This window comes from Passer montanus, unplaced genomic scaffold (genome assembly GCF_014805655.1).
Source record: "Passer montanus isolate IOZ18808 unplaced genomic scaffold, ASM1480565v1 scaffold17, whole genome shotgun sequence".
Classification (NCBI taxonomy): Eukaryota; Metazoa; Chordata; class Aves; order Passeriformes; family Passeridae; genus Passer; species Passer montanus.
The window spans coordinates 4,230,209-4,254,750 of NW_024364270.1; the positions used below are offsets into that span (position 1 = coordinate 4,230,209).

Genomic DNA, 24,542 nt, shown 5'->3' on the forward strand with positions numbered 1-24,542 from the left:
GTGGCACTTAAAGCCAGTCTAGTGCTGGACTTGGACTTGCTGTGTAATCAGTTGGATTCAATGATCTTAAGGTCTTTTCCAACCTAAAATATTCTATGATTCTATGATGTTGGTGATAAATGACCTGGAAATGCCCATGCCATAAACCAGTTTCTTCCCAAGACCTAGTCTAGCTTAAGTAAGCCAAGGGCAGTTTTGCAATGTTAGAGAGGTTATTTGACATTAGGACCTTGTTCAGATAATGTTCTGTATTGAGGAAACACTTCAGTAATTACAAATGAAACTATTAAATTTGTGCATGTGTTCTTCTCTGAGCACAGTCCTCATGCTCTTATGGTCTCTAATTGCTCCATAACTCAGAGATTTAAAGCATAATTCTCAAAGTTGTAGTAGAAGTTATAAACATCAGTAACTAAATAAATGTTATTGCTGTGATTTCCAAACAAAACTAAGAGGAGTTTCAGAAATGTAAGAGTTATAGTCAATGTTATCATACTGACATAGGGAAAGCTGTGTATTTTTATTTCTAGGTGGTCACAGCTTCACATGGCAGATTTCATAAGAATTTAAGAAAACCATTTTGTTCAGTGCTCCCTCTGCCTCCCCTTCCAGTGTTCCAGTTCAGAAAAAAAACTTGTTTCTGTGCTAGGAAAATGCAAAAATTGCATGTAAACAATGGCATTATCTGAAGACAATCAGACTGCCAAACTTCATTGTACCAAAAACATTCAAAGGCATGAAGAAAATAAGATTTTCATAAAACCTTGGTGCTGCATTTAGTCACAAGCAAGGAAATCCCTGTAAGGAACTGAAAATCCTTTCTATATTTAGCATCAGCTTAACAGGATAATGTGGCTACAGTTTAGTACTCTTCATATTGATAGAGTTTTGCATTGTTTCACTGAAAAGGCCAGGCTTCTTCAAGAACTCTGATCTTGCTACTTTTGCAAATAAGCTGTCTTATGGTCAAGGAGAACAACTTCCACTTTCCACTTTTAGTAGTTCATTGTCTTATTCAAGTCTAATACTGCTCTGAGGAGGCCAACACAAAATTGCCTGCTTTCCATGTTTTAAAAAAGGTGCCCATACCATTCTGCAAAACAAAGAGTTGTTAAGCTACAGTCATCTTTTACAGCTTCAGTATTTCCCAAGGACTACCTCTTTCTGCATAGTACAATTCATGTTTACAATCCTATATGAATCTGAATTACTACATTTGAAAAAGACCTCTAAGATCGAGTCCAACTGTTAACCCAGCACTGCCTTGTCCACCATATCCACCAGTGCCACATCCACATGTCTTTTAAAAACCTCCAGGGATGGTGATCCCACCACTTTCCTGGGAAGCCAGTTCCAAATCCAATTTAAAACAGTACTCTCTGACTTGCTCTAGTATCTTATCTCAAAATCCCATTTGAGGAGAAAACTGAGAGCTTCATGTGATACGAAAATGCAGCAATGCTCTAACCAGATGCAGAACATAAAAGGAACACATCCTAAAAGTTTCAGAATAGCCTAGCTGTGCTCTGGGTTTAAACTGATCTCCAGTCTTCCACCTGAAAATAATACAGGAGATATTAAATGAAATGCATAACATTTTTGTGCCAAATTTTCAAAAAGTGTCCACCTCCAACTTAATTTTTTTTTAAATATGCTAGAATATTGCCATCTGCAAATGTGAAGCTGTGAAAGCATGAATCTGAAATCTGTCAGCTGTTCATCAACATGCTGTAATAAAAAAAATGCAAGTGACAGAGGATTGGGTTTTGGGGAGGAGGTTGTGGAGGGTGAGGGAACTGTGCCTGTTTTGCCAGAAAGCAATGGGAAGGTGCACCTAGACCAAACTCGGGATGCTTCTGCAGGCTGTGCTGCAGAGCCAGGAGCTCTGCACCACTCACGCCTGGCTGGAGAGCATCCCAGCCTTCCCAGGAGACAGCATGTGACAGATCCCTGTCTCTGGGGCTAGAAATCAGACACCTCTGCAATTTCAACATGTCCCAGGGATATTCACTGAAGTAGGAGAGAAATGCTCATAAAGGGCACACCAGCTAGGTACCCAACACCCAGCACTAACAGCTCAGTATTTGCTCTCAAGCCAACTCTTGGATTTTAAAACCCACCATTGTTAAAATAACTTTTCTCTTGGGAAATTAAATAAATAACGCTTATTTCCAAGAGGAAGATAATATATTATAAAAATATTAATAATTCTGATAAATTTGACCTGGTAGAAACCTTTCTGCTTTTTTTTGTAATTTCTTCTCACTCAGTTAGTATTCAAAGGCTCTATTATGGAATTGTTCAAGACATTGCTTGTAATACAGCATATTAATAAATTAATTTTCTCTTTCTAATACCAGTTTTCCATTCCAATTTCCTTTATCTCTCTCCTGCATGTTTTTTTTAGATGATAAAATGCTCCCTTTCATATAGTTAATTCATTCATGACTTTTAAAATTCATATTTCACATAACTATGCTGGCAAGTTTGCTTATATTAGATTGATCCCTCTCTCCTGTAGTTTTCAGTTACCCATCTGAAGAGATTCCTTAAACTTCCCTCTCTTTTAGAATCTTTAATTCAATCCAGACCCTTTGTAAGAGAACTTTTATAAATATCAATTTTTTTTCACACATGAGAAAGCCCCCTTATTATACAGGTTTATATTAATTATCATTAGCTGCATGCTTCTTAGCAATTCTGGCACCAGCTTGCACTATACACCTATAAAAACTCATTATGCAATGTCTCAAAGTTTGCTGGAACAACATTTTTTCAGTACTGAATGAGGCTTCATAAGAACAAGTGCTGCCTTCAAAGTCCAAACAACGCATAATCTGCTCATCTCCAAAATACATCACAGCTTTTGATCTCTGCGCAAACCCTGCTGTTGTATTAGCTCATATTTCAAAAGGATGCTCATTTTTGACATCTTGACTTCACAATTTTAAAAGATGAATGAGTATAACAGCTTCTCCTAAATTATCTTAGTAGATGCATTGCTTGTAAATTCACAGCTGTTTTCTAGTTTTGACTTCTAATCCTTAAGTAATACTTAAACAGGGATTGAATACGTTTTTGGACTCCTAAGTCAAGCCCAGAGATGGCCACAAGCACCCTTTGGTGGGCATTTGATACCCAGAACACCCACACAGCATCTTCCTACTTGCACCAAAACTCCCCTCTCCTGCTATAATTTTGCTTCTCATCATTGCATCTACTTTCCTTTAAAAGATGCACAGAAATAGAAGTGAATGAGAACATGCATCCCAATCTTTACATTGTATCCGAGACACTGCAGTACCCTGAAGAGTGAGGTTTAGGTTCAAAGCCTTCCTCAACCTCAGAAAATTAAACCTTGGTGTCCCAGCTCTCATAAAAATGCCCTTTCACCACTTCCTGTCCTGGGCCCAGAAATAGGTGAGGAACAGAAGGGTGCTGGTCGTTAAATCAACTTTTTCCTCTTAGAATAGTCAGAGTTGGGTCGTAGTTTCCAAACACGTGAAGAGTTACCAGACTCACCATCAGCTTGTCCTCCAGGTATGTTTTAAAAGAAAGCACTTAAACATGGGTTTAGTTCTCTAGTAGAAAAATAATACCAAGTTCAGGATATTCTGGACTCAAAGCCTGGTGTTGGTGGAGATCCATCCATGCTCCTCACCATCCAGAGACAGTGGAAGATGTCAGACACCATCTGGCCATCAGTGTTTCCCAAAACCTTGACCAACAAAATGCACCCCCTTGTCTGCATCCCATCTGGGGATCATCACTGTCCCTGTGTAGCACTGAGGAAGCCAGGCACCTCTCTCTAGGTGCTTGGGGCAAACATCACCCTGGGTGACTGGGGCTGGCTGTGAGCCTTGTGCTGGCTGACCACTATACCTCTTCTTCCCTTGGGTACAGCTCACAATCACAATACAGGCAACTCTTAACCCCTGGGCAAACAGCACAGTGAGCTTTACTGACAGAACGTTATAACACATTTTCTAAAATTGAACACCTGTTTTCTTATCCTGTTTTCTGGAACCTTTCTTACATTACAGCACATATGCCAAAACACTGTGTTACAGCCTATCTGATCATTTGTAAAACTGTACTAGCTACCTCACTGCTCTCAGACAATCTGCTTGTGTATTTGGGGATTTCTGGTTGCCACAAATACAGTATATTAGAAACTTTAAGCAACCATTTATCACATCCTTTTTTAGGTTTGACTTCACACCAGTACGCAACAAAACTCCCATCAGACTTAAAATACCTAGCCTGACAGAAATTTCTACATGAGGCACAGGTCATTAACAAGCTGATAAATTTTCAATTGCTGCAGAAGCCAGCCCATGCTAGCTTTTGAATTAGCTCCTCAGGCATTCCAGGAGGCTGGTTTGAGAACTGGGATGGCCAGTAGCAGGCAGGGGACCGACACAGCTAAAGAAAGCTCATGAGCCAGTTCAGAAGATATGTTCCAAGTTCCTCCCCAGGTCTTTTGCCTTTTATTCTCCAATTCAGGTATTACATTTCCACTGGTTTCCACCAGGATTGTGCATGCACCTTGACATGTTCACAGAAGTTCCACGATACAGAGTTTCACAACTGGGACAGGTCCCTACAATCGGGACACCAGGGTGACAAAACAGATTCTGGAGAATTTCCCACTGAATAGGATGGAGAGAACATAATTACCACATCGTAGCACTACAATGTCTCATAAACATAGAATAGACTAGATCCATTTACCACAAAAATCACAGAAAATAACTTATCAAAGAATATATATTTTATGTAAAATATACATTTGTAGAATATAATTTTAATACAATTTTTATACTTATTGATGTTGGGTTTGCAACACTTTGAATTAAAAAAAAAAAAACCCACAAAATATTCTTGCTGCCAGAATTTTATTTCTGATAATACTTATAGTTTGAGGTAACAATGAAAGAAGATTGTGTGCTGTGAACAAAGTCAGTGATGTTTGTCTGCAGTCACATTTTTGTTATCAAAGTGAAAAGTAAACTTAGGACTTGGCATGTACACTACAATTCATAACAATTTAGGTCATGGCAAACTGAGAAAGCAAAGACTTATGTAAACCTACTCTGTTCAAATTTGTGATTTTTGCAATATATGCCATTAGTATGACAGAAGTCAAGACAGATGTAGTTTACATCACTATCATTATTAAGCGTGTGTCTTTGTATGATCCACAGCACAGTTTACTGCAGGAACCAGGAATAATAAACACAGGGGTGGGGGTCTTTGCATGGAACCTTAGCAATGATGACATGAATTCAGCTTTCCTTGATATAGATAAAAACTGATTTTCCATGCACACACGTTTTATTTACACTGACTCATCAACAGTGACTAGTCACCCCTTCCTCTGGCAGCAGTAATTATGAGCGGTCTTTCATCTTCTTTAACAAGCTCTGCTTCGCACGCAAAGTCTCAGTGACCTCCTCAAGGTGCGAGTCGTTTATCAGGGCCCATTCAGCAGCAGCAGTCTCTTTCCAGTACAGTCCTTGGTATGGCTAAATTCCATTGTCCCTTTTTCAGCAGTCAAAAATCCATGATAAATTCTGTACAACACTGTAGTTAATATAACAGCAGCACCAGATATTATATTAATTCATTTGCTAAAAGCTGTTTGCAATTATCTCTCTATTGACAATATTTTACCAAAAGTAAATCAATGTACATCTCTAAATATCAGAAATGTATACTTTGATAACTACATTATTGTACAAGAATTCTGACATGCAGGTCATGCTATTGGGCTTGGCTATATACAGAACATGTTACATGGTCAACAATAAATTTAATTTCTTTTCCTAACAAAAAAGTAAAACATGACAGTCAGGTATTATTCAACAATTTCAAGGATCACTTAAGATTCAGTCATTATGGCCTTCCCCATGTAGTTCTAAAACTCTACAGTTTAAGGGTAATTTTTCCTCACCAGCCCAGAACCTCAAATTTGCCATTGCATTTGTCCTGTTGCATAAACAGAGGTTAATATTGAATGAAAAAGCCACTAGAGGAGATACAGCTTCAAAATTGTAATGAATGCTGGTTGCTGGGAGGAAGATTGATGCAATAGGCAACCGGTCAGTGCTGAAAAGCCGCTCAAAAAACCTTAGGAGTGCACACGAGTTAGTCTAGTTGATACTAACTGCACTTGAAAAATATGTATATTTCTGTCTATACATGGATGTATAGTCCATATGAAAAAAAGAGAAAAGGAGAAAAAGTGTTCTTAGTTCAACTTAAAAGAGGGGGGCATTTTAACAGTATCTCTGTGCTTTAATGGAGACAGATGGAGAATACAAGGAGACAGGTTGCAAAACAGACAGACAAACAACACATAGGACAAAGCACCTCAAAAAACATTGAATGAAGAAATTTTTGAAGCCCACTAGCCAGAGGTATAAGGCTGGTCAAAAACCCGACTTGAGAACTGCTACCCTCTTACAATGGCAAAAAAAAAGCCCCCAATAATTGTTTCAATTTTACTTGGTACTCAGCATCTGAAAATGTTGAAGAACCCTGGAGTAGATAAAATACTACAGTACCAAGCAGCACTTGCTAGCTTAAAATTGCAAGTCTGGATGGCGTTTACCTTTCTTGCATGTTTTGTGCCTTCCCCAAGCCATTAAGAAAGAGATCTGGCTTCTGCTTGCGTGTAACCAGTAATGACAACCTCTTTGCAGTTATCTGTGTGCAAACAACCGGAGACATTCAGAACTCTGATACAGCAATCCAGCACCGAAATAAGTTAATCGCAAAATAAAGTTGTTTATAAACAAGTAGATAGTTAAAAAAATAAAGGAAAAGGTTAAACACAGAAAAACAATCCCACATGCAGACCAGTTTATCAGTGCTTTCATTTCAGCAGGATGGTAACAAAGTGAGAACACATATCCAGAGCCCTCTGTGGTCTCCATGATCCGCAACACCGCTTGTCAGGTGATGGAGACAGGATGGTCCATGCAAATGAGCAGACCCTTCAGAGCAGACATCTTCAGAATGGATTAGAGTCACAAGAAATGAAGGTTCAATGGAGTGACTGATAATTATTTGGAAGCACATTATTTTAAGTAAATCTCCCTGAAAATATGCTTATTTATTGATTATATGGACAAAAGCATCCACTAACTGTCCTTTTATTGCCACAGGAAAGTAGGACAATATAGTAGATAAAAGGAGAAATGCTACCTGAAGTAATCTTTAAAAGCCAAGACAAAAATCTTCAGGTACCCAAGTGGCTTTTCTTACTACTGACAGTTGTATCATGCAGGAGTTAGACCATATTTGTGGAGCCTATGCTTAATGCTACATTTATTTCCAGTATGTGGTAAACAGTATTAGATTTAATACTATGTAGCCGATTGATGCCATCTGGTTTACAAGATGGAAGGGATGGGAGACCGAGAGCGCCTTAGAGGACAAGGTGAGCTGTAGGGTGATGTTACTGGAGACAGTCGCAGAGCATTGCCTGTCAAGCCAGCTATGTTGTTTAGGCTTCGAGATTTTTCATAGCCTTGTATGAGAAAATGCACAGACATCAGTTGAATTCAGCCAAAAAAATAGACAAAGACAAACAGTACAATGTAATGTAACCCAAGGAGCTATCAGGGACTCAGAGGGAATCTGCCTGCAAAAGAACTCAGTGCTGAGACACATTACTACCAAAAGATACTAATAAATAAAATTATTTACAAATTAGTTTTTCCCCAAAAAATTAAACAGACCACCACACAAGAGGTCTGACCTGCTCTTCCACATCCCATCTTGCACTTAGAATCACACTGTGGGCTTCAGCAGGGTTGCACAGAGAGCAAGAGAAGTGATCCCACCAGAGTGACTGAGCTATCTGGCTAAGCATAATCGAAAATCCATTAAGACAGACTACAGAAACTGTCAGAATTACATAAGCTCTGCTACATTCAATTCCGAATAAAGCACAATTTTTTCTTTAAAATAAATAAACCAGAAACCAGATAAATTTTATACAGTATGTGTAAACCAGTTTTGCAGAGGACTAAATGATAATATAGAAGCTTTATCTTCAAAAATATTAACCCTTAGGCTTCTAATTTTGAAGTCTAATAAGACAGCAAAGTTTGACATATTTATAAATACCGCCTCAATGGCAAACTTAAAACATTGAATTTGTGCTTCTTTTCCAGATCATTTGAACAAAATCAACGCTATTAATCCATATAGGCAAGTAGTAAATTATTAATTATTAAATGAGGCAACCACATAATGCTTCACAATTTGAAGGGAACATTGCACTTACAGATATTTCTGTTCACATACACTGTGAGCTCTAGCTACCTATTTTTTGCTACTGTGAATTGTTTCACTTTGAAGAGGCTATGCTGTAAACCAACAAAAAAACATTGCAGTTCACTGCATCACTATCTTCATATTCAACTATTTTCAGCAGCTGCTGAATAGCCCCATTTGTTAGGTAACAGATCTGCTTGTCGACCTGAAGATATCAGCAAGGAAATACAACAAAGATTAATCCAGGCAGGACCTTGCTCCTGAAGTACATGGAGCAAGCTTCAGTGCAAACATGAGAAGTCTCACTGATTTCAGTGGTACTACTTATTTCGTTGAAGACAAGTATGCATTTAAGCATTTGTCAGGTTAAAATATTCAGGTCTAAATTGCTTATAGGGAAATAATGAGACTTTTTCCCCCCAGAAACCTTAAAATACCAATGACAGTAAAGCTAAACACCACATGGAATGTCAACAAACTTTTTTTTTTTTTTTCCTGATTAAAACAGTTACTGGCTCAAATTCTAGGTCTCTAAGTAACAGACAGTTAATGGCATCTTTAGGAAAAATCATATCTTAGGCTCTCCCCTTACAACAATTAACACATTTTTATCCTGAAATCTGCATACTGTAAAACTATACTTAAAGCAAATGTATAACCTCATGTCTGCTAAAACATTATGCAATGTTCCCTCCAGATGGCAAGGGCAGACTAGACTGTGATACTACACAGAATTCTGATACATTTCTGAAACAGCCTCCAGTTTCTGAGTTTCTTTCAGTATCTACCCAGACTAGAAAGAATTATTTTTGAAAAGGGAATTAAAGAGAAGCACAATGCTAGTGTATATATTTAAACTCCCTGTAAACATAAAGCTTATTAAAAACAAATCAAAATAATCAGATAGCTTTTTCACATAGAAGCTAGGAAAGTAGTTTTTAAGATTATTTTCTTGCTACTCTTCTAATGATAAAAGGAAAGAACTGAGAGAGGATGATGGTAAAGATTATAAACAAAGGAGAAACTCCTAAAAAATGAAAACCAGATACACAAGATGAATAGTGAGAGATGCATGATCCAAAATCAGTACTTTTCAGGTATTTTAGTGGATCAGCTCCGAATCAGTATCATCCTGGAAATGGAGATGCAAAAAAGCTCAGAATAAATTATAACTGAACAACCAAGAATCAACTAAGAAACAAACCAAACAAGAAGAATCAACCAAGGAACAAACCAAACAAGAAGAATGTACCAAAAGAAGGAAAGAAAGAAAGGGTAAAATAAAATGTAGAGGTAGTAGACTTGATGTGTGAATGACATTCAAGCATTCAAACCCATTTGTATATTACTTGAAGATATTTTCTGCTTATGGATTAACTTCCCCACTCTGTATAAAACACATTCCAAAGCCAGTGACTAAAATATTTCAGCTTCAACTAAGATTATCATCAGAGCCAGGCAAATAGCATATTTCTCATCAAAAAACTGTCCATTCTGACCTTAAGCCCCAGTTTTCTAGTAAAAACTACAAAACCTACAAAAACTACCAAAAAAATTTTCTTTTAAATCTAGATTTACAAATCAAAATGTTCCAGGATAAAATAGGCTTTACTGTTATATAAATATGTCTTTAGTAGCCGATGGGTAACTTCTTTTATTATTTCTGATCTGCTCTAGTCATGGTTACCAGCCTAACTTGCTGAGTGAAGTCAAAAAGATGATCATGCAAGATGCCATGGTACCCTACCTTATCCAGGTGTTCTTGACCTCCTCAAAGACTCTTAGCATTAGAGATATTTTAAATAATCCTAGTTATTGAGAGACAGTGAAATATATGCTCAGTGAAAAATGTAGTAAATTCGTGCAAAAACATGCTTGCAATGATTTTTCATTTAAGCTAAACCTTATACACAGGAGTACGTAAAATGCCCGAGCATAGAGTCATACTCCACAAGTGCCATACACGTGGAACTGGTTGCATATCTGCCTTCACAGGTTTAGCCTACTGAGCTTATGCTTTGAATGCAAAAAGAGCATTGGCAGAACAACCCAAGAGAATTCCTTTAGATATATGGCTGCTGGGACAGCTATGTTTGTTATACACCAAGAAAGTTTGGGAAAAAAAGGCAGAAAAATCTTGAGCAAAAATATTTGTCCAGTGCCACATGGCTACTTCAGGTAATCACTGAGGTGAACAACTACACTTCACTCAGGAATGCAAAATCTGTCTGAATGTTACAAGGTCAGAGGAATATAATTTGCTAAGAAACAGAAGCAGTTCCTATCCAAGGAAATGGGAAGACTACCACAGGCATGCTGATCTTAGGGCTGTTTCCTGATGCTAGGTTTGCAGCCACAAGCAGATGTGGCCTACTTGGGTAGAAACAATCAGTCATGTGGGAGATACAAGCACAAAACAGTTTTACAAACTCCACCTGGGCAGTCCCATCCTACTGAGAAGCAAGTAATTAGATTTGAGGAGGTTAAATAACTGGAAAGGCATTTTTAACACCTTGCAAGGTCAAGCATTGTTTTACTACATAGCTGAATTACGGCTGGGGTAGACAGGAATCTTTTGGTATCAGTGGTGTACTGCCAAGGAATAAAAATATTTTTTGGCATTATAGGCTCAAAATTTTGTTTGAAAGAAATCTAAATAGCATCTCAGGATATGCTTTTTTGTGTTCAGAAATGTTGCTTACTTCTGACATGTCAACCTTTAAAGTGTATTCAGCTGTCAATTTTATTAAGAGCGGACCACAGTTATAATATGATTAATTTGTCTTTTAGAATGACAAGTTATATTGAGTGATGAGTGGTTGAATGAACAAGGTCTGAATTGCAGGCTTTTCCACTAGAGATTATGGACAAATGAAGACACAAGTGAAATGAGGGTCCAACATCAAGCACATTTTTTGAAGACTAAAGGGGATGAGTGTTTCTAAAAGGAAAAGAATGACTAGGAGTAAAGGAAAAAAAGGTACATTGTGAGTACAGTCTTTCCTCTTAGAGCATTGTGCACATCATTTTACTCTAAGATTGTTTTTCACAAGCACATTGCTGAGTAACCTTTTATGATCTAATGAAAGAAGTCCATACCTTTCCTGATCCCTCCATCAGTAGCACACGTGTAATCACCTGTTGTCAGTAGGAAACATGTTCCCCCTCTTCTGTTTTTGTCTCTTGTACTAGAGCGTCTGATGGGAGGGAGCCTTTCACCAGGTGAGAGTGGCTGCTCACTTCCTGCACTGTCTTCACCTGATAACACTGGTTAAAGCACCATGCCCATTTACAGACAATAATGAATGAGGAAATGAGACATCACAAAGAGCTTACGCTGAATGCCAGATATTCCCATCACTCAAAAAGTAGATATAAAGTAAATCATTAGAAGAAAACAAGATTGCAATTCATCATTAATCAGTATAAAATGGCAAAAGATATATGTTTTGTTCAAGAATAAATGATATTTTAACTTTCCTGTTCTTATTCTAAAATTTGTATAAAATTAGATTAAACTAACATGAACTAACAAATAATCAAACCAAGGCTCAGTTATTCACCTACTCTGGACTGTAACTTGTCAGAATACAGTCAGCCTTGGATATTTCAAACACTTATTTACTATTTTGGCTATCATTTTTGCTAAAGAAGAGGTTGTGTCAGGCATTTTTGTTTAGAATATATAGTTTAATGTTTTAAAGACAAGCCCTCACCCAGGAGGACTATATTTTCAATATTTGGCACTATACACTGTTAATTAACACACTTAGCTTTCATTTCCATATTTATTACTCTTGCACTGCTTGTCATCATAAGTACCCAACATTAAATGCTGTCTTGGTCTCTGCACTTTATTTTGTCAAATGGCAAAACTTGTACCTCTCCTGATTTGTCACTCCCAAAGGACTCTCTTTTAAAATTATCTACCATTACAAATTCACTTTGGCAACACTTCAGGAAAAAAAAATCTCTTCTCATTACAGCACATAACTTCAGCTTTACCTTTGCATATAAACCTGAGCATGTTTTTTTGCTGAACTGGGAATGCAAAGGGCAGAATTCAGCCTTGAAGTTTTGCACATAATTCATGGTGACTCTAATAACATTCTTTACCAGAAATAAAGCTACAGTGCATGATGTGAGCGGTGGCACTACTGAAAAGGAAGATAACACCTTAAAATGGCTCCTTCTTGCATGTCTGCTTTCTCTCTAACTTCGAGGATTATAACCCCTTGTAAATAAAGCTGTAGACACAAAAAAAAAGTGTCTCTTAGTGAGAGACATAGTGATCACACTGAGCCATCTCCACTCAGAATACCTTTGGTAGGAGCTGATGGCATGAAAAAGCTGTTGTCATCCACAGTTTAAAGATGCTATCTCAAAGTGGGTATCAGTCAAAGCACTGAAAACCTAACTATATTTTATTGTCAGTCTGAGTCTTTCCAAGCATTTCCATCCTTTTAAATACATTTAAGATGTTCAAAAATCTATGTTAATTTGTGAACAGTAACTCGGAGAGTGAAACCGAGCTTCTTTGAACATAAAGCTCTTCAGTACAGAGCAACAGATCGAAGAAGGATATTGTGCAGAGGTGGATTTTCCAGACTCTTCTTTTTAAAATCTATATTTCAATTACTGAATTACACCAGTCATGAGTGGTTTTCCTCTTATTATTCTTTAGCAGCTTTATAGCTGGAGTCTCATCACTGGTATGTGAGCTTTTAAACAGATTGTGTTTGGCTTAAGAATAAATACACTTAAGAAACAAACAAAAAATATTCTTGCTGCTAAACTATTTAATTATACTGAGAGGTAAAATTTAACCTTTATTTGCAACAGATTTGGAATATTGAGCAGTGGCTTGGAGGGATTGAGGCTGTCATTTGATATGCAATTTCACTGAGTAAAGCACAAAATACTCCTTATTCCTCATTTGGAAATCTAACAAATAAGGTAATAGAAATCACAAAAATCAACTGTAATAGCAATGATGGTGGTAAGGGCTGTCATTTTCTTTTTTCTTGACAAGATTTACATCAGCTATGCTAGTATAATTTAATGAATAGTAAATATCATGCAATGTCTCATCTAACACAGATGAAGGAGATTCTTTTAGCCAGGGAAGCAGAACGTCAAATGGAAAGAAAACTAGAAAGAAAATTTCTTCCTATTTCCTTTGAGTGCTGGGCTTTGGATGTAAAGCACCTGCTCCTTTTAAATGACTGCTTCTTTGTAGGATCTTGCTTAACAGGCCACGATGTGGCACAGGCAAAGCTGACACAAGAGACAGACACTGAGGCAAAACACCATGGAGTCCAACAGGGTGGGACACGGTGGCTGCTCAAATAGTCACGGTCATGCAGAAAAACAAGAAACATCCATACAACGCAACAAACAACAGGCAAAAGAAAAGGTTGATATCATCAGCAGGAAAGCATTCTCAACAGAGCAAGCAAAACTGTATAGACCAGCTACATAGAGGTTTGGGAACATCACTATACCTATTTTTGTCCTCTATGAGACTGACACACGCAAATGTTGGAGGGGAGAAGGGTGGGAGCTACATCTTCTCCTGGCAGAAAGACTGGCTGCTTTCTGACCCCTACCAAACATACTGGTCTATAAAGTATTTTCAGAGGACATGCATTTCCAGTGGGGTCCTACCTGATGATCTGTTGTGTTCCATCAGCTGGTTGTCCTTGCCCAGGCAGATGTCTCCCTGTGTGCTATTGCAGGCCATGTTCAAGTCTGTCTTGCAGAAGGTGGGTGAGCTGGCTTGAGGAGCAGGAGGGATGTGCTTCTTTCGCTTCCTTGGCAGCTTCTGCTTTGCCATGGCCAGGGAGTAGTACATCCCAAAATTGTTAACTATCACAGGCACGGGCATGGCTATGGTGAGCACTCCCGCCAGTGCACACAGGGCTCCCACCAGCATGCCTGACCAAGTCCGTGGATACATATCCCCATATCCCAGGGTGGTCATGGTGACTACAGCCCACCAGAAGCCGATAGGGATGTTTTTGAACTGTGTGTGTTCACTTGCTGATGGGTCATTAGGCTGGGCTCCCACCCGCTCCGCGTAGTAGATCATAGTGGCAAATATCAAAACACCAAGTGCCAGGAATATTATCAGCAGCAGAAATTCATTGGTGCTGGCTCGCAGAGTGTGGCCCAGCACCCTGAGGCCCACGAAGTGCCGAGTGAGCTTGAAAATCCGGAGGATCCTGACAAACCTTACCACCCTGAGGAAACCAAGCACGTCCTTAGCAGCTTTGGAGGAGAGCCCACTCAGGCCCACTTCTAGATAGAAGGGCAGGATGGCCACAAAGTCAATGATATTCAAGAGGTTTTTGATGAATTCAAGTTTGTTGGGAGAAAAAATAACACGTACTAAAAATTCAAATGTAAACCATACCACGCAGACTCCTTCCACGTATGTCAGTGCAGGATCTGTCTCAATCTCATACTGTAACACAGCTTCTGTCCCGTTGATGACCTGTTCAGTTTTGTTTATAATAGTGTTGAAAGCCTCGTGTGTTTCCAGGCAGAAGGTTGTGATTGAAACTAAGATGAAGAATAAAGAGGCAAAAGCGATGAACTGAAACACAAAGAGATAAAAGAGACATCAGAACCACAGAGGTCTTCATATTAATACAAATGATGTCTGCATTTATAGTAAAGCATTTACTCATTCTTCCCCAAATGGCTGACAAATTCATACACACAAAAATTTCCATCTAGGCCAGACAAGAGCAGCAGACAGCTCTCACACGCAGGTTAGGAGTCCAGGAGCAGGAAAAGTCTTGGCAAGGGATTTTGTCAATCATGACAAAATGCAACTCATTAGGAAAATTCTTTAATCTGTACTAAACTGTCTGAATTTGATTCAGTGGTCAAGGTTCCTTTCAAGCAGTCCCCATACACACCAGCCACAGCAGTGCTTACACATGTCCCGCTCTCACCCTAACAGTCTTGAGGTCATGGTTCAGTACTCACACCTGTGTTGAAGAGCACCTCACAGGGATCTAGGAGCAGATCCAAACTCTGGGTTTCCTTTAGATTTTCAGTGATTTACAAATACAGGATATTTACTGATAGAAAATGTCTTCTGTGTTACAGGTAGAGTTGGTTGCATAGCCTATTATGTTTGTAGTCATCCATCACTGATTCTCTCAGGCAGCACTAAAAGTAAGCCTTGCAGAATCTCACACACTGTGGTGGCAGAGCTTTATCCCATTCTTAGGATACACAATCCTGCAAACCAGGCTACAAATTCAGGATGATCCAAACAGAAAGGGAAATACAAATTCAGTTCTAGTAGAGGCACATGAATTGATAAAGTACAGGTAAATTACCTGGAAACAGCCATCACAAAAGATTATTTAGCACTTAAAAAGTACAGACTGACTGATCTTCAACTCAGCCATCACAGTCAAGCATTGAATAACAGAGAACATCCAGGACAGGATCTCAAAATTTAACACTGAGCCAAAAAACTAGAGCAGGAGATATATTTTCTTACACTGAGGAATATACACCAAATGAAAAGGTGTTTTGAGGTCAGCTGCTTCTTTGCTACAATAGTCAACTTCTTTTCGATGACATTATAACAACCATATTAGCTAGCATTCAAACAGCAGTGGTGTGGCACATAAATAACAATAGTTTTTGTTTTGAATTTGCATCTTAATAAACATTTTATAGCCAATATTATCCTGGGGTAAAAAAGCCTTCTGGAGACATGAAGATTTTTGAAAGTGTTAGGGGCCCAAGGAGACAAAAAGATGCCTAAACAGGTTAAAAATATGTGGTATCTGGTTTCCACACTGAAATCTTGAATGTCACTGGAAAAATTCTAGTCCAAGACATACAAAGTAACAGCCATAAACCACTTTAATCCAGGATACACCATTGTGCCCAAACTAGTTTTGTGTACTTCAGATATCAATGACTGAATTTAGTATCAGCATTCATATTTAGTGTTTTGTGCCACAGGAACTTATTTGGGCTCATACAATACTGAATGCTGGCATTTTTCTAACGTGGAACAACACTTGTTAGACAATAAAATATTGTCTTCACAACCTGTAAAGAGAATTCCTTTTATTCTGGAAACAAGCTTAAATTTGCAGTGCAGGTCTGGCAAATTTATTATATTCAGATTCATGAGATGGATCTACGAAAAATCCCGTATAACTACCTATATCAGATATTTGCAGGTTATTTATGGCTTCCTTTCCCCAGTCAAGGAAAGAAAAGTTATTACACCATGCCCTACAATTGCAAACACTCTAAATCTGTTTCTTTTCAAAAAGTACTGACTCAGAGACTGAACTGAACACTTATCATCCAGTCTGGACTTCTAGCCACAAGCTAAGCTAGCAATCTTACCCTGTCTGATTTTTACTGAACAGGATTTTCTGCCTTTGCCTTAACTACAAAACTGCTGCATGCTCATAGCTCACAGCACCTGACACCAACATACACAAAAGCGCCTCAGTCTTATGTGAGACAACTAGAGTCAGTAAATACAATCACTTTTATAAAACCTAAGTGAATTAATCTCAGCAGATCTTTGCAAAGCTTCTCCACAAGAGGGATAGAAAATGTATCAGACTCTAAGCTGCTGGTGGTCTAAGAATGACTCTTGGATGTCTCCCAGAGCATCCTCCAGAATCCTTCTACACAGTCAAGGATGGAAAAAGCAAACAAATCTTTGGAGGCTGAGTCACTGAAGCTAGGTCAGCACTGTAGTTTGTAATTTGGGAGGGAACTTTAGACAGATAAAATACTGGGCAACCTCTTCAACAGCAACACTGGTAATTTCAGACAACAGTGAAATTTTTTTTTGTCTGAAAATAAAAGAAAACTACATTCAGCCTAACCAAAGTAAAATTTACCAACAACTAAATAATTTACCAACAACTCAGATATAACAAGGATTAACTGTGCATTAAACAATGCAGTGAACCCAGCAGTATGTAAATAATTACCACTTTTTCTGGACTGTATTTCAGAGTCCACTCAGGTTCAGAAACCTTCTAAAAAAATGCCAAATACCAATAGAATAACTACCGGTAGGACTGTCTGACAAGCTATTTATTACTGTTTTGCTTAACATTGACACTGCATTAACATTGGACTTGGCAAGGCAGATTGAAATTCTTAGCTCTGCACCTACATTCAGTGTGTTATTACCCCTAAAGGAAGAAGACATTCAGTCATGCCCAAAATCCATGCTAAAGACAATCATGTTTCAGAGGTTAGAACAAAGACAAGGAAACACTATCCATCTGGTGACAGATTTTTTGGTAAGCCTGCAAAAAGCATTCATAGTAATGTAAGACAATAAGATGTACAGATTTTGCCATGCATATGCATGCCATCACTGATTTTGAGCAAAGACACACATTCTTTTTATCCTTCATTGCATTTGTTTTTGAACTGCCAGCTCCTTGGATCAGGACAGAGCTTGCATAGCACCTAGCAAGATGAAGCCTCACACAGAAGAGACCTACAAGGTGATTGCAAAAATCAGAGGATTCAGGGAACATGCAAGAAGCAAATGCAAAGACCAATGCAAGCAGGAATATTCTATCAGTCAAACAAAAAATGTTTAGGGATTAACCTTATATTAACAAAGGTGCTTTGTTAGTATTATGTTACATATCAGGCAATGTGTTGAAAAGTTTTTCATACACAACTGCAATGACAGAAACTAAATGAAGTCATGTGCTAGCCCCATTTTATGCTTTCCTTCTCCTTCAAGCTAATTCCAGCTTCTCTAAAGTGATTAGCCTCTAAAAATACATCCATTTTTGTCATGTGAGCAAGCGCCACATTTCAGAAAAAGACAGTACAGATATGAACTCACAGATTCTCTGGTGGATGTGATCAACCAAGTCCTATTCCTTAGTTCTGCAAACTTTCTGTTTGTTTCCTTTTTATTTTTATAAAGAACAAAAAACTAAAAGGAGTTAGCCTGATCATTATTTCAGAAAGGTTACAGCAAAAAACAATTTTCTGTTTGAATCATTAGCAATCTTTTACTGTGAGAGGTCTGAAAACTTTGGCTTTGACTAGTTGCAAGACAAGCTCAGCCTTGGTATACAGCAAAACACCTTATTCATCCACTTTTTTAGACCAATGATTTCAGCCCTAACACAGTTTTTGAGTCTTCAAAAAAAAGCTGGAGAAAAATTTTCAAATAATATTCAAGTGATATTCAATCATTAATATTGACATCATTTATATTCATCAATATTCAATCATGATCTTTTCTTAATTTCTTAAAAAGGGTTGGTTTTTTTGGTTTTTGGTTTTTTTTGTTTTTTTTTTTTAAGTAATTGCTTTTTGTATGTTTCAATGGATGTGATAAAATTAACTTTCTTCATTTAGATTTTCTTTTTTTTTTCCTGAAGGAACCATCTTTCTAACTGACAGAATGGTTGTAGACACACTCTGGGGCCACCATTTTTGAAATTGAAATTAACACAAATTGAATTAATAAAATGTTCAGTCCATTTTTACCAGAAGTAAGCAGTTAAAAGTTACAAATATGTTCAGTATGTAATACACAGCACATAGGGCATTCCTCATTAAGCAGTTAAAGTTCTCAGTAGGCTGCTTATTCCCTCTGCTCACAGTCTGAAGGCAGTGTGCACCCAATGTTGTTCTTGTGTATCAGCATCACACGTTCAGACAGCAGAGATTCCATCTCCCAGCTTGTCTAGTTGACAGGATCACCAGCCAAGCTCTGTTGCTAAATTCTACTAATGTTCACAGTAAGTGGATTAATCATCTAGAACTCAATTTTCAATGAAGCACATAGATCTAGAGTGTGAGGTGCCTGCAGATAACTTTTTGGATGCAGAAAACTTTATGATTCTTACTTTGAATTCAGTGTTTCATGGGGGACTGAGTAGCTCAGAGTTTAAAGCAATTTCAAAATTGACAACCAATTCTAGAACACCAAATTGAGCAGTCTGTGGATTAGCCGAACTTTTATGAGTCCAAAGTCGTGTTTTACCTTGCACATGTCTCCTTATGCACCTAGAAAAATTAAGGTCACTAAAAATTGTGGTGCAAATATCCTGACAACAGTCTTAGCTCATAGGCCATGTCTGGATTTCCCAGTAGGAAAAGGCACAAGGCCAGAGGATGCTGTGGCTCACATCTGACCCACACATACAAGCTTCCCTTCCAAGCAAACCCAGACATGGGACTGGTTGTTGTCCTGGCATGGAGCCAGGGCCTTGCTGAGCCATTCTAAGGCTCAACAGCTTAGACAGAGCCTGAACAAAGCAACAGCAGAGCTGGAAATTGACCCTTGCACTCAGGTGTGTTATACATATTCATAAAATCAGACTGACCCTAGTCCATATTTAAAATAAGCTTCTTCTCTCCATCCCATGCCCTTAAATAGGCAATTATTTCTACACAATTATTTAGTGTTCCAAAATGGACAGGTCATAGTCAGTGAAGAGGTTAATGCACAGGAAGTGTTAATAGCCATAGTCATCCTTACTTCTTGCTTCACATTTAAGTTTTGAATAAAATCTCTCACCATATTTCAGTGTTTTCCCAAAAAAAAAAAGTTTGTATCTTGTGTGGATACAACTTGTTCTGGGGTTTGATCTCAACACCTCCTCTTTCAACTCCCCTCACAGTGTAATGTATATTTTCTATCATGAGCACTTAAAAGCAGCTTTTAAAATCATTTAGTTTGAGTTACATTCCAGGACACAGAAGGTTTGCCCTTGACATACTTGACAATGGAAAAAGAAAATGACTGAATATTTAATAAGCCCTTGAAAATCAAACACTTAATATTCTCTAATGCAGGTACAGAACTGCCTTTAAAGAACTAAGATTAAAATGTTGCTTTAAACAAATTTCTTCACAGGCACATTATGAGATTTAATACATGTGTGTTGCTAGAACTTAATTTTTTAAAATCAATATTCCTCCCCACCACACTCACAGACTAAAAATAAAACTATAAAGAATCCAAGAAAAGAGACTGTGATTTTTTTTTCTAAAGAAACTAACTCTGATGGCTTGCTCACTATTATAACCAAAGTCCTGGTTTCATTACAAAAGGTAAGAGCTTACTGAACAACTTAATTTTTTCTGACCAAAACAAGAGTAGAGAAGTTTCCACTCATGGGTTCTTTGCTTTCCCAGATCATTCATGTTAACCAGAATCCTCAAAACTGGGTAACTTCTGTGGGATAAATGAAAACTTAAAAGGAAAGCAGTATTTTTTTTTCTAGTACCATACTCATTTTGATAAATAAAAAAGTCGAAACTTTGGAGATTTAAAAATTATTCCCAGTGATGTCTGTTCAGATCTGTTAGTTTAAGCCTCATCTTTTCATATTTTGGAATATAAAAGAAATTATGTAAAAAAAATAACTGATTCCATTTCTTCCTCATACTAATCCTCTCACCACAGAAAGTAAGCTGATCTATGCATTACATGAACCCACCTTCACTGGCTGCAAGAATTTAGTCATATATATGCATTACAAAATTTTATTTTACAAATTTTCTTCACATGTATTTTAAGATTCATAGAGCTAGTTCTTAGGCTAAAATGGTTAATAGTTGTTATACCAAAATTATATACTCCCATCATAAATGTTATAAACTGATATTGATTTTTTTTTTGTCTCTCTCAAGGTTCAGGAAAGAAAAGTACTTTTTCCTGTAAATCTTCCATAATTTTTCCTGTAATATTCTCCAGAAGCCTTTTTTATTCTTTCAGGAATTAAAACTGTCAGTTTTTGAAATCCCCCTAGCTCTGTATGGGGATTGAATGAGACCCAGTCAAACAGGGAACAGAGCCAAAATCACATACTGTTTCTAATCAGTCCTAACTAACTTGCAATGCTGATTTTTTAATCTAGTTTTATAGCTGCTTAGTCATATAAAACCAAAGTCTCAAAAAAAAATCCCATAAAAATCCAATAAATTTGAGGTATTTGGGCATTCATGAGAATATGACTCAACTGTGAATGTTACTTATGCAGAAGAAGCTGCATTTGAAAGTACATGGCATGCTTCACTCAAAGTAGCAACTAACCTTGGCAATGAAATCACAGAATTAGATACCACTTCCAGCTTTAAAGAGAGTTCTTTTTGTTTAGATTTAACAGATTGTCCTCATTTCTGATTTCAACATGATAGATTTTTTCCCTCTATTTAATTCCATCTGGCTATCAGGAGACTCTTAAAATCATAATGTGATTTCAGAACGAGCTCTTGTGATTAACTTATCTCTCTATATAGTTGTGTGTGGCAGAACTTGAACATTAATGTGCATTTTACATAAACCCAAATACCTCACCAAACATCCCATCAGTCTCTTCACGACTCTTTTTCTCAAAGCTGCTATTCTTCCTTAGCTCTAAGCTGCCTTTGGAAAACCATCATTTCAAGAAAAACTAAAAAGAAGGCAAAGTCACAAGTTTTTTATGGCATGATGCATTTTCAGTGCACTGTATCTAGATATACTTAGTAAGAAAACAAATACCATCAAAAACTACTAACCAAACTACTGACATTTAAACCATTACTTCACCACTCATAAATCATAATCTCTCACATTATTTCTCTCCAAAGATTAAGGAACTGATACAGACACTGAATTTTAAATAAACCATCAAAGGACAAACAAAAACATAGTACATAAAGTAGCAGGCACTAAGACCAATTTTATGTCTCTAAAAATCTGTAAAGCATTCTCCTTCTGGGGAATAATGTGGAATGTCAGCATTGAAGTGGGTTTTTTTAATGTTTATATGAAGATTTAACAGCCAAACCTAACCATACTAATTGGGAAAATCTGGCCATCATAATATCTCAACAAACATCAAGCCACAGTTAGAACAGTTCCTGCCAATATTTTTGTTTTCATCCCACAAAAGATCTACTCTTTTCAAATCCCCAGTACAGTTCTACCTCATTTGTACCCTCTCCTGCTAACAACATTTGGCATTCAATTTAGCAGTCAAACTGCTGCTGTTACAATTCTACACATAGTCATAACTGAATAAAGAAAAACCTGCATGTCAATATATTTTTATTGGTATACTGTCTAAGAACAGCCTATAGCTAATGTCCAATGTGTAGATTTATAGTGCAGTAGTATTTACAGCTGAGAGTGGCTACTATCTGTAGTAGTAGTGAGAACACAAATGTTCTCTTGCTTGCTGATTCTTTTCTCATTTGTTATAGTTTTAAGAAACTGTTGCTTTTCATTACCAGCTGGAGCACAAATAAAAAGGTTATTAATGCATCCTTTCATATTTAGAAATCCTGGCACAAAAGTCACTCTAACTAAGCTGTTAGGTAAACCAGCAGTCTAACACCAGTTTGACCCAGATTCATGCCTGACTCAATAAACCTTAGTCACATCTACATTTTAAAGCAGATCATAAACAAAATAAGAGTTACAAATCATTCTGCATTTTCATTGCATTTAATTGATAGATATCTTTCTAAAGAATTCAAAACAATTTACAAAGCTACCCTGATTTAGACATATGTTCTCCTGCTCAGCATGGAAATTTTATCCTCTGCCAAGTAACTGGAAAGAAGACTTGACAATGAATTTCAGTGGCAGGACCACACCTCATGCAGTGGGATTCCCGGGGACAGGACTGATCTGCTGCCCAGGACACTCCCTCATACTCCATCCCTCAACGCCTGCCATCCAGGAAGATTACTAATTTCCTAAGTGACCACTGTTGTTTCCCATTAGGCAAATCAAAATCATCTGACTTTGTTATCCCATGGAGCAGATAAGTAAAACATGTCATACCAATACACAACACACATCCCACTGCATGCTATAGCCTCTTGGAGACTCAGCAGAAGTCCTTGAACAGCAATTACACTGCCTCCAGAAGCTTCCGTTTCCATTCACTTGAATTTATGAAGCTTGCTTCACTTGTGATTTTTCTGAGCTGTGACAGTTGCAGCAATGGTTTTGGTTTAACAGCTAGCTGTGTGCATTATTTTAACGAGACTTGGCATTTATATTCTAGCAATCATTTTTTAAAAAGGCACAGCAAGGCTCACTTTGCCCTTGCCTTACTGAAAAGGTCTGCATGGCTATGTGGCTTGATAAGCAAACCACTGCCACTCATTCATTAAACATTGCTATAAATCAAACAGGCAAAATATTTATAGCAGCTGCAAAAATGCAATGGATGTTCTTCCCAGAGTCAAAGCAAAGGTGAGAAAAAGAGGAATTCACAGCTTGTATTCTGGCCTAGTATGACATTCAGAGGTTTCTTATTACTAAAAAAGCACATTGCAAAATGAGCTAAAATTGTCTGAAGGGAAGAAGAATGCAGATTTTGAAGCGTGCATTTCAGCCAATCCCAAATTTGCATAATGTGTCAAATTAGCCTCTCTGTTTGCTTTGTTGCCCTTCTCCAGGCTACCCGCTGTTCACATCATTACAGGAAAGATTAGGCTGTGGGACCTGGCAACTTGAAATACTACACAGGCAGTATCTCTCTTTCTGCACTTGATTTATCATAAGAAATTCGCATTTGACTCAATGGGTCAAAACTCAATGGGAAAAAAATCTTCAGTATAATACTATTTATTATTAATAGACTTTTACACCCGTTCAGACAAATGGAGAAAAGAGAGACATTCTTAATATAAATTAATGAAAATTCTATTATAATGTAGTTTGCCTAGTACATAAATGTCACATCCATTAAAATCACAGAAACATTTTCATCTGTATCACCTCCATCTCACTTAAGCACTCAAGCTCATTTATGTCTATGTTTCCTCTCCCTGAAAACAAGTCTGATGGCCTAATTTAAAATTACACTTGGGTGAATTCAGAAGAGATTTTGAGGCTCGACGTCCATTAAGATTTGTCATAGACCCCATCCCAGCTTTCATCAGAGAAGCCTTTTAACCAACTCATGTAACCTCTTTTTCTTATCCTGAAGCTAATCAAAACATTCTGGAATTACTTGCTAGTTTTCCAGGCCTGTATCTTTCCTGTACAACATAATAAGACTTCTACTGCCAGTGCTGGAATGAAAACTACTGAACTACTTAAAAAATTGAAGGGACAGAGCCATTTCTCAGCTACTCAAAAGTGTATGCAAAGTCCTCAAAGTGCTGATTAACAGGTCTCATCTGACTGTAAGCTTTTCCTTCCATACACTATTGAAGTAGCACTGGGTTAGTTTTTCATACCTGCACCACAGTAAAAA

General features: G+C 37.5%; 1 protein-coding gene across 10 annotated transcripts in view; it reads right to left on the reverse strand.

Moving 5' to 3' along the window:
- Positions 1 to 4,456: 4,456 nt before the first annotated feature.
- Positions 4,457 to 24,542, reverse strand: part of KCNC2 (potassium voltage-gated channel subfamily C member 2) — a 99,649-nt gene continuing 79,563 nt past the window's right edge. Inside the window, exons 4-7 of one of the 10 annotated variants that reach the window (XM_039704123.1) lie at positions 13,957 to 14,887; positions 13,498 to 13,629; positions 11,389 to 11,556; positions 4,457 to 5,586 (exon numbers count right to left, since the gene is read on the reverse strand). In XM_039704123.1, the coding sequence (XP_039560057.1) occupies positions 5,477 to 5,586; positions 11,389 to 11,556; positions 13,498 to 13,629; positions 13,957 to 14,887 (1,341 nt within the window). In that variant the 3' untranslated portion in view covers positions 4,457 to 5,476. Of the gene's footprint in view, positions 7,538 to 11,388; positions 13,630 to 13,956; positions 14,888 to 24,542 lie in introns of those variants that run through there. The other 9 variants (XM_039704118.1, XR_005626982.1, XM_039704122.1 and 6 more) reach the window with 9 other exon arrangements.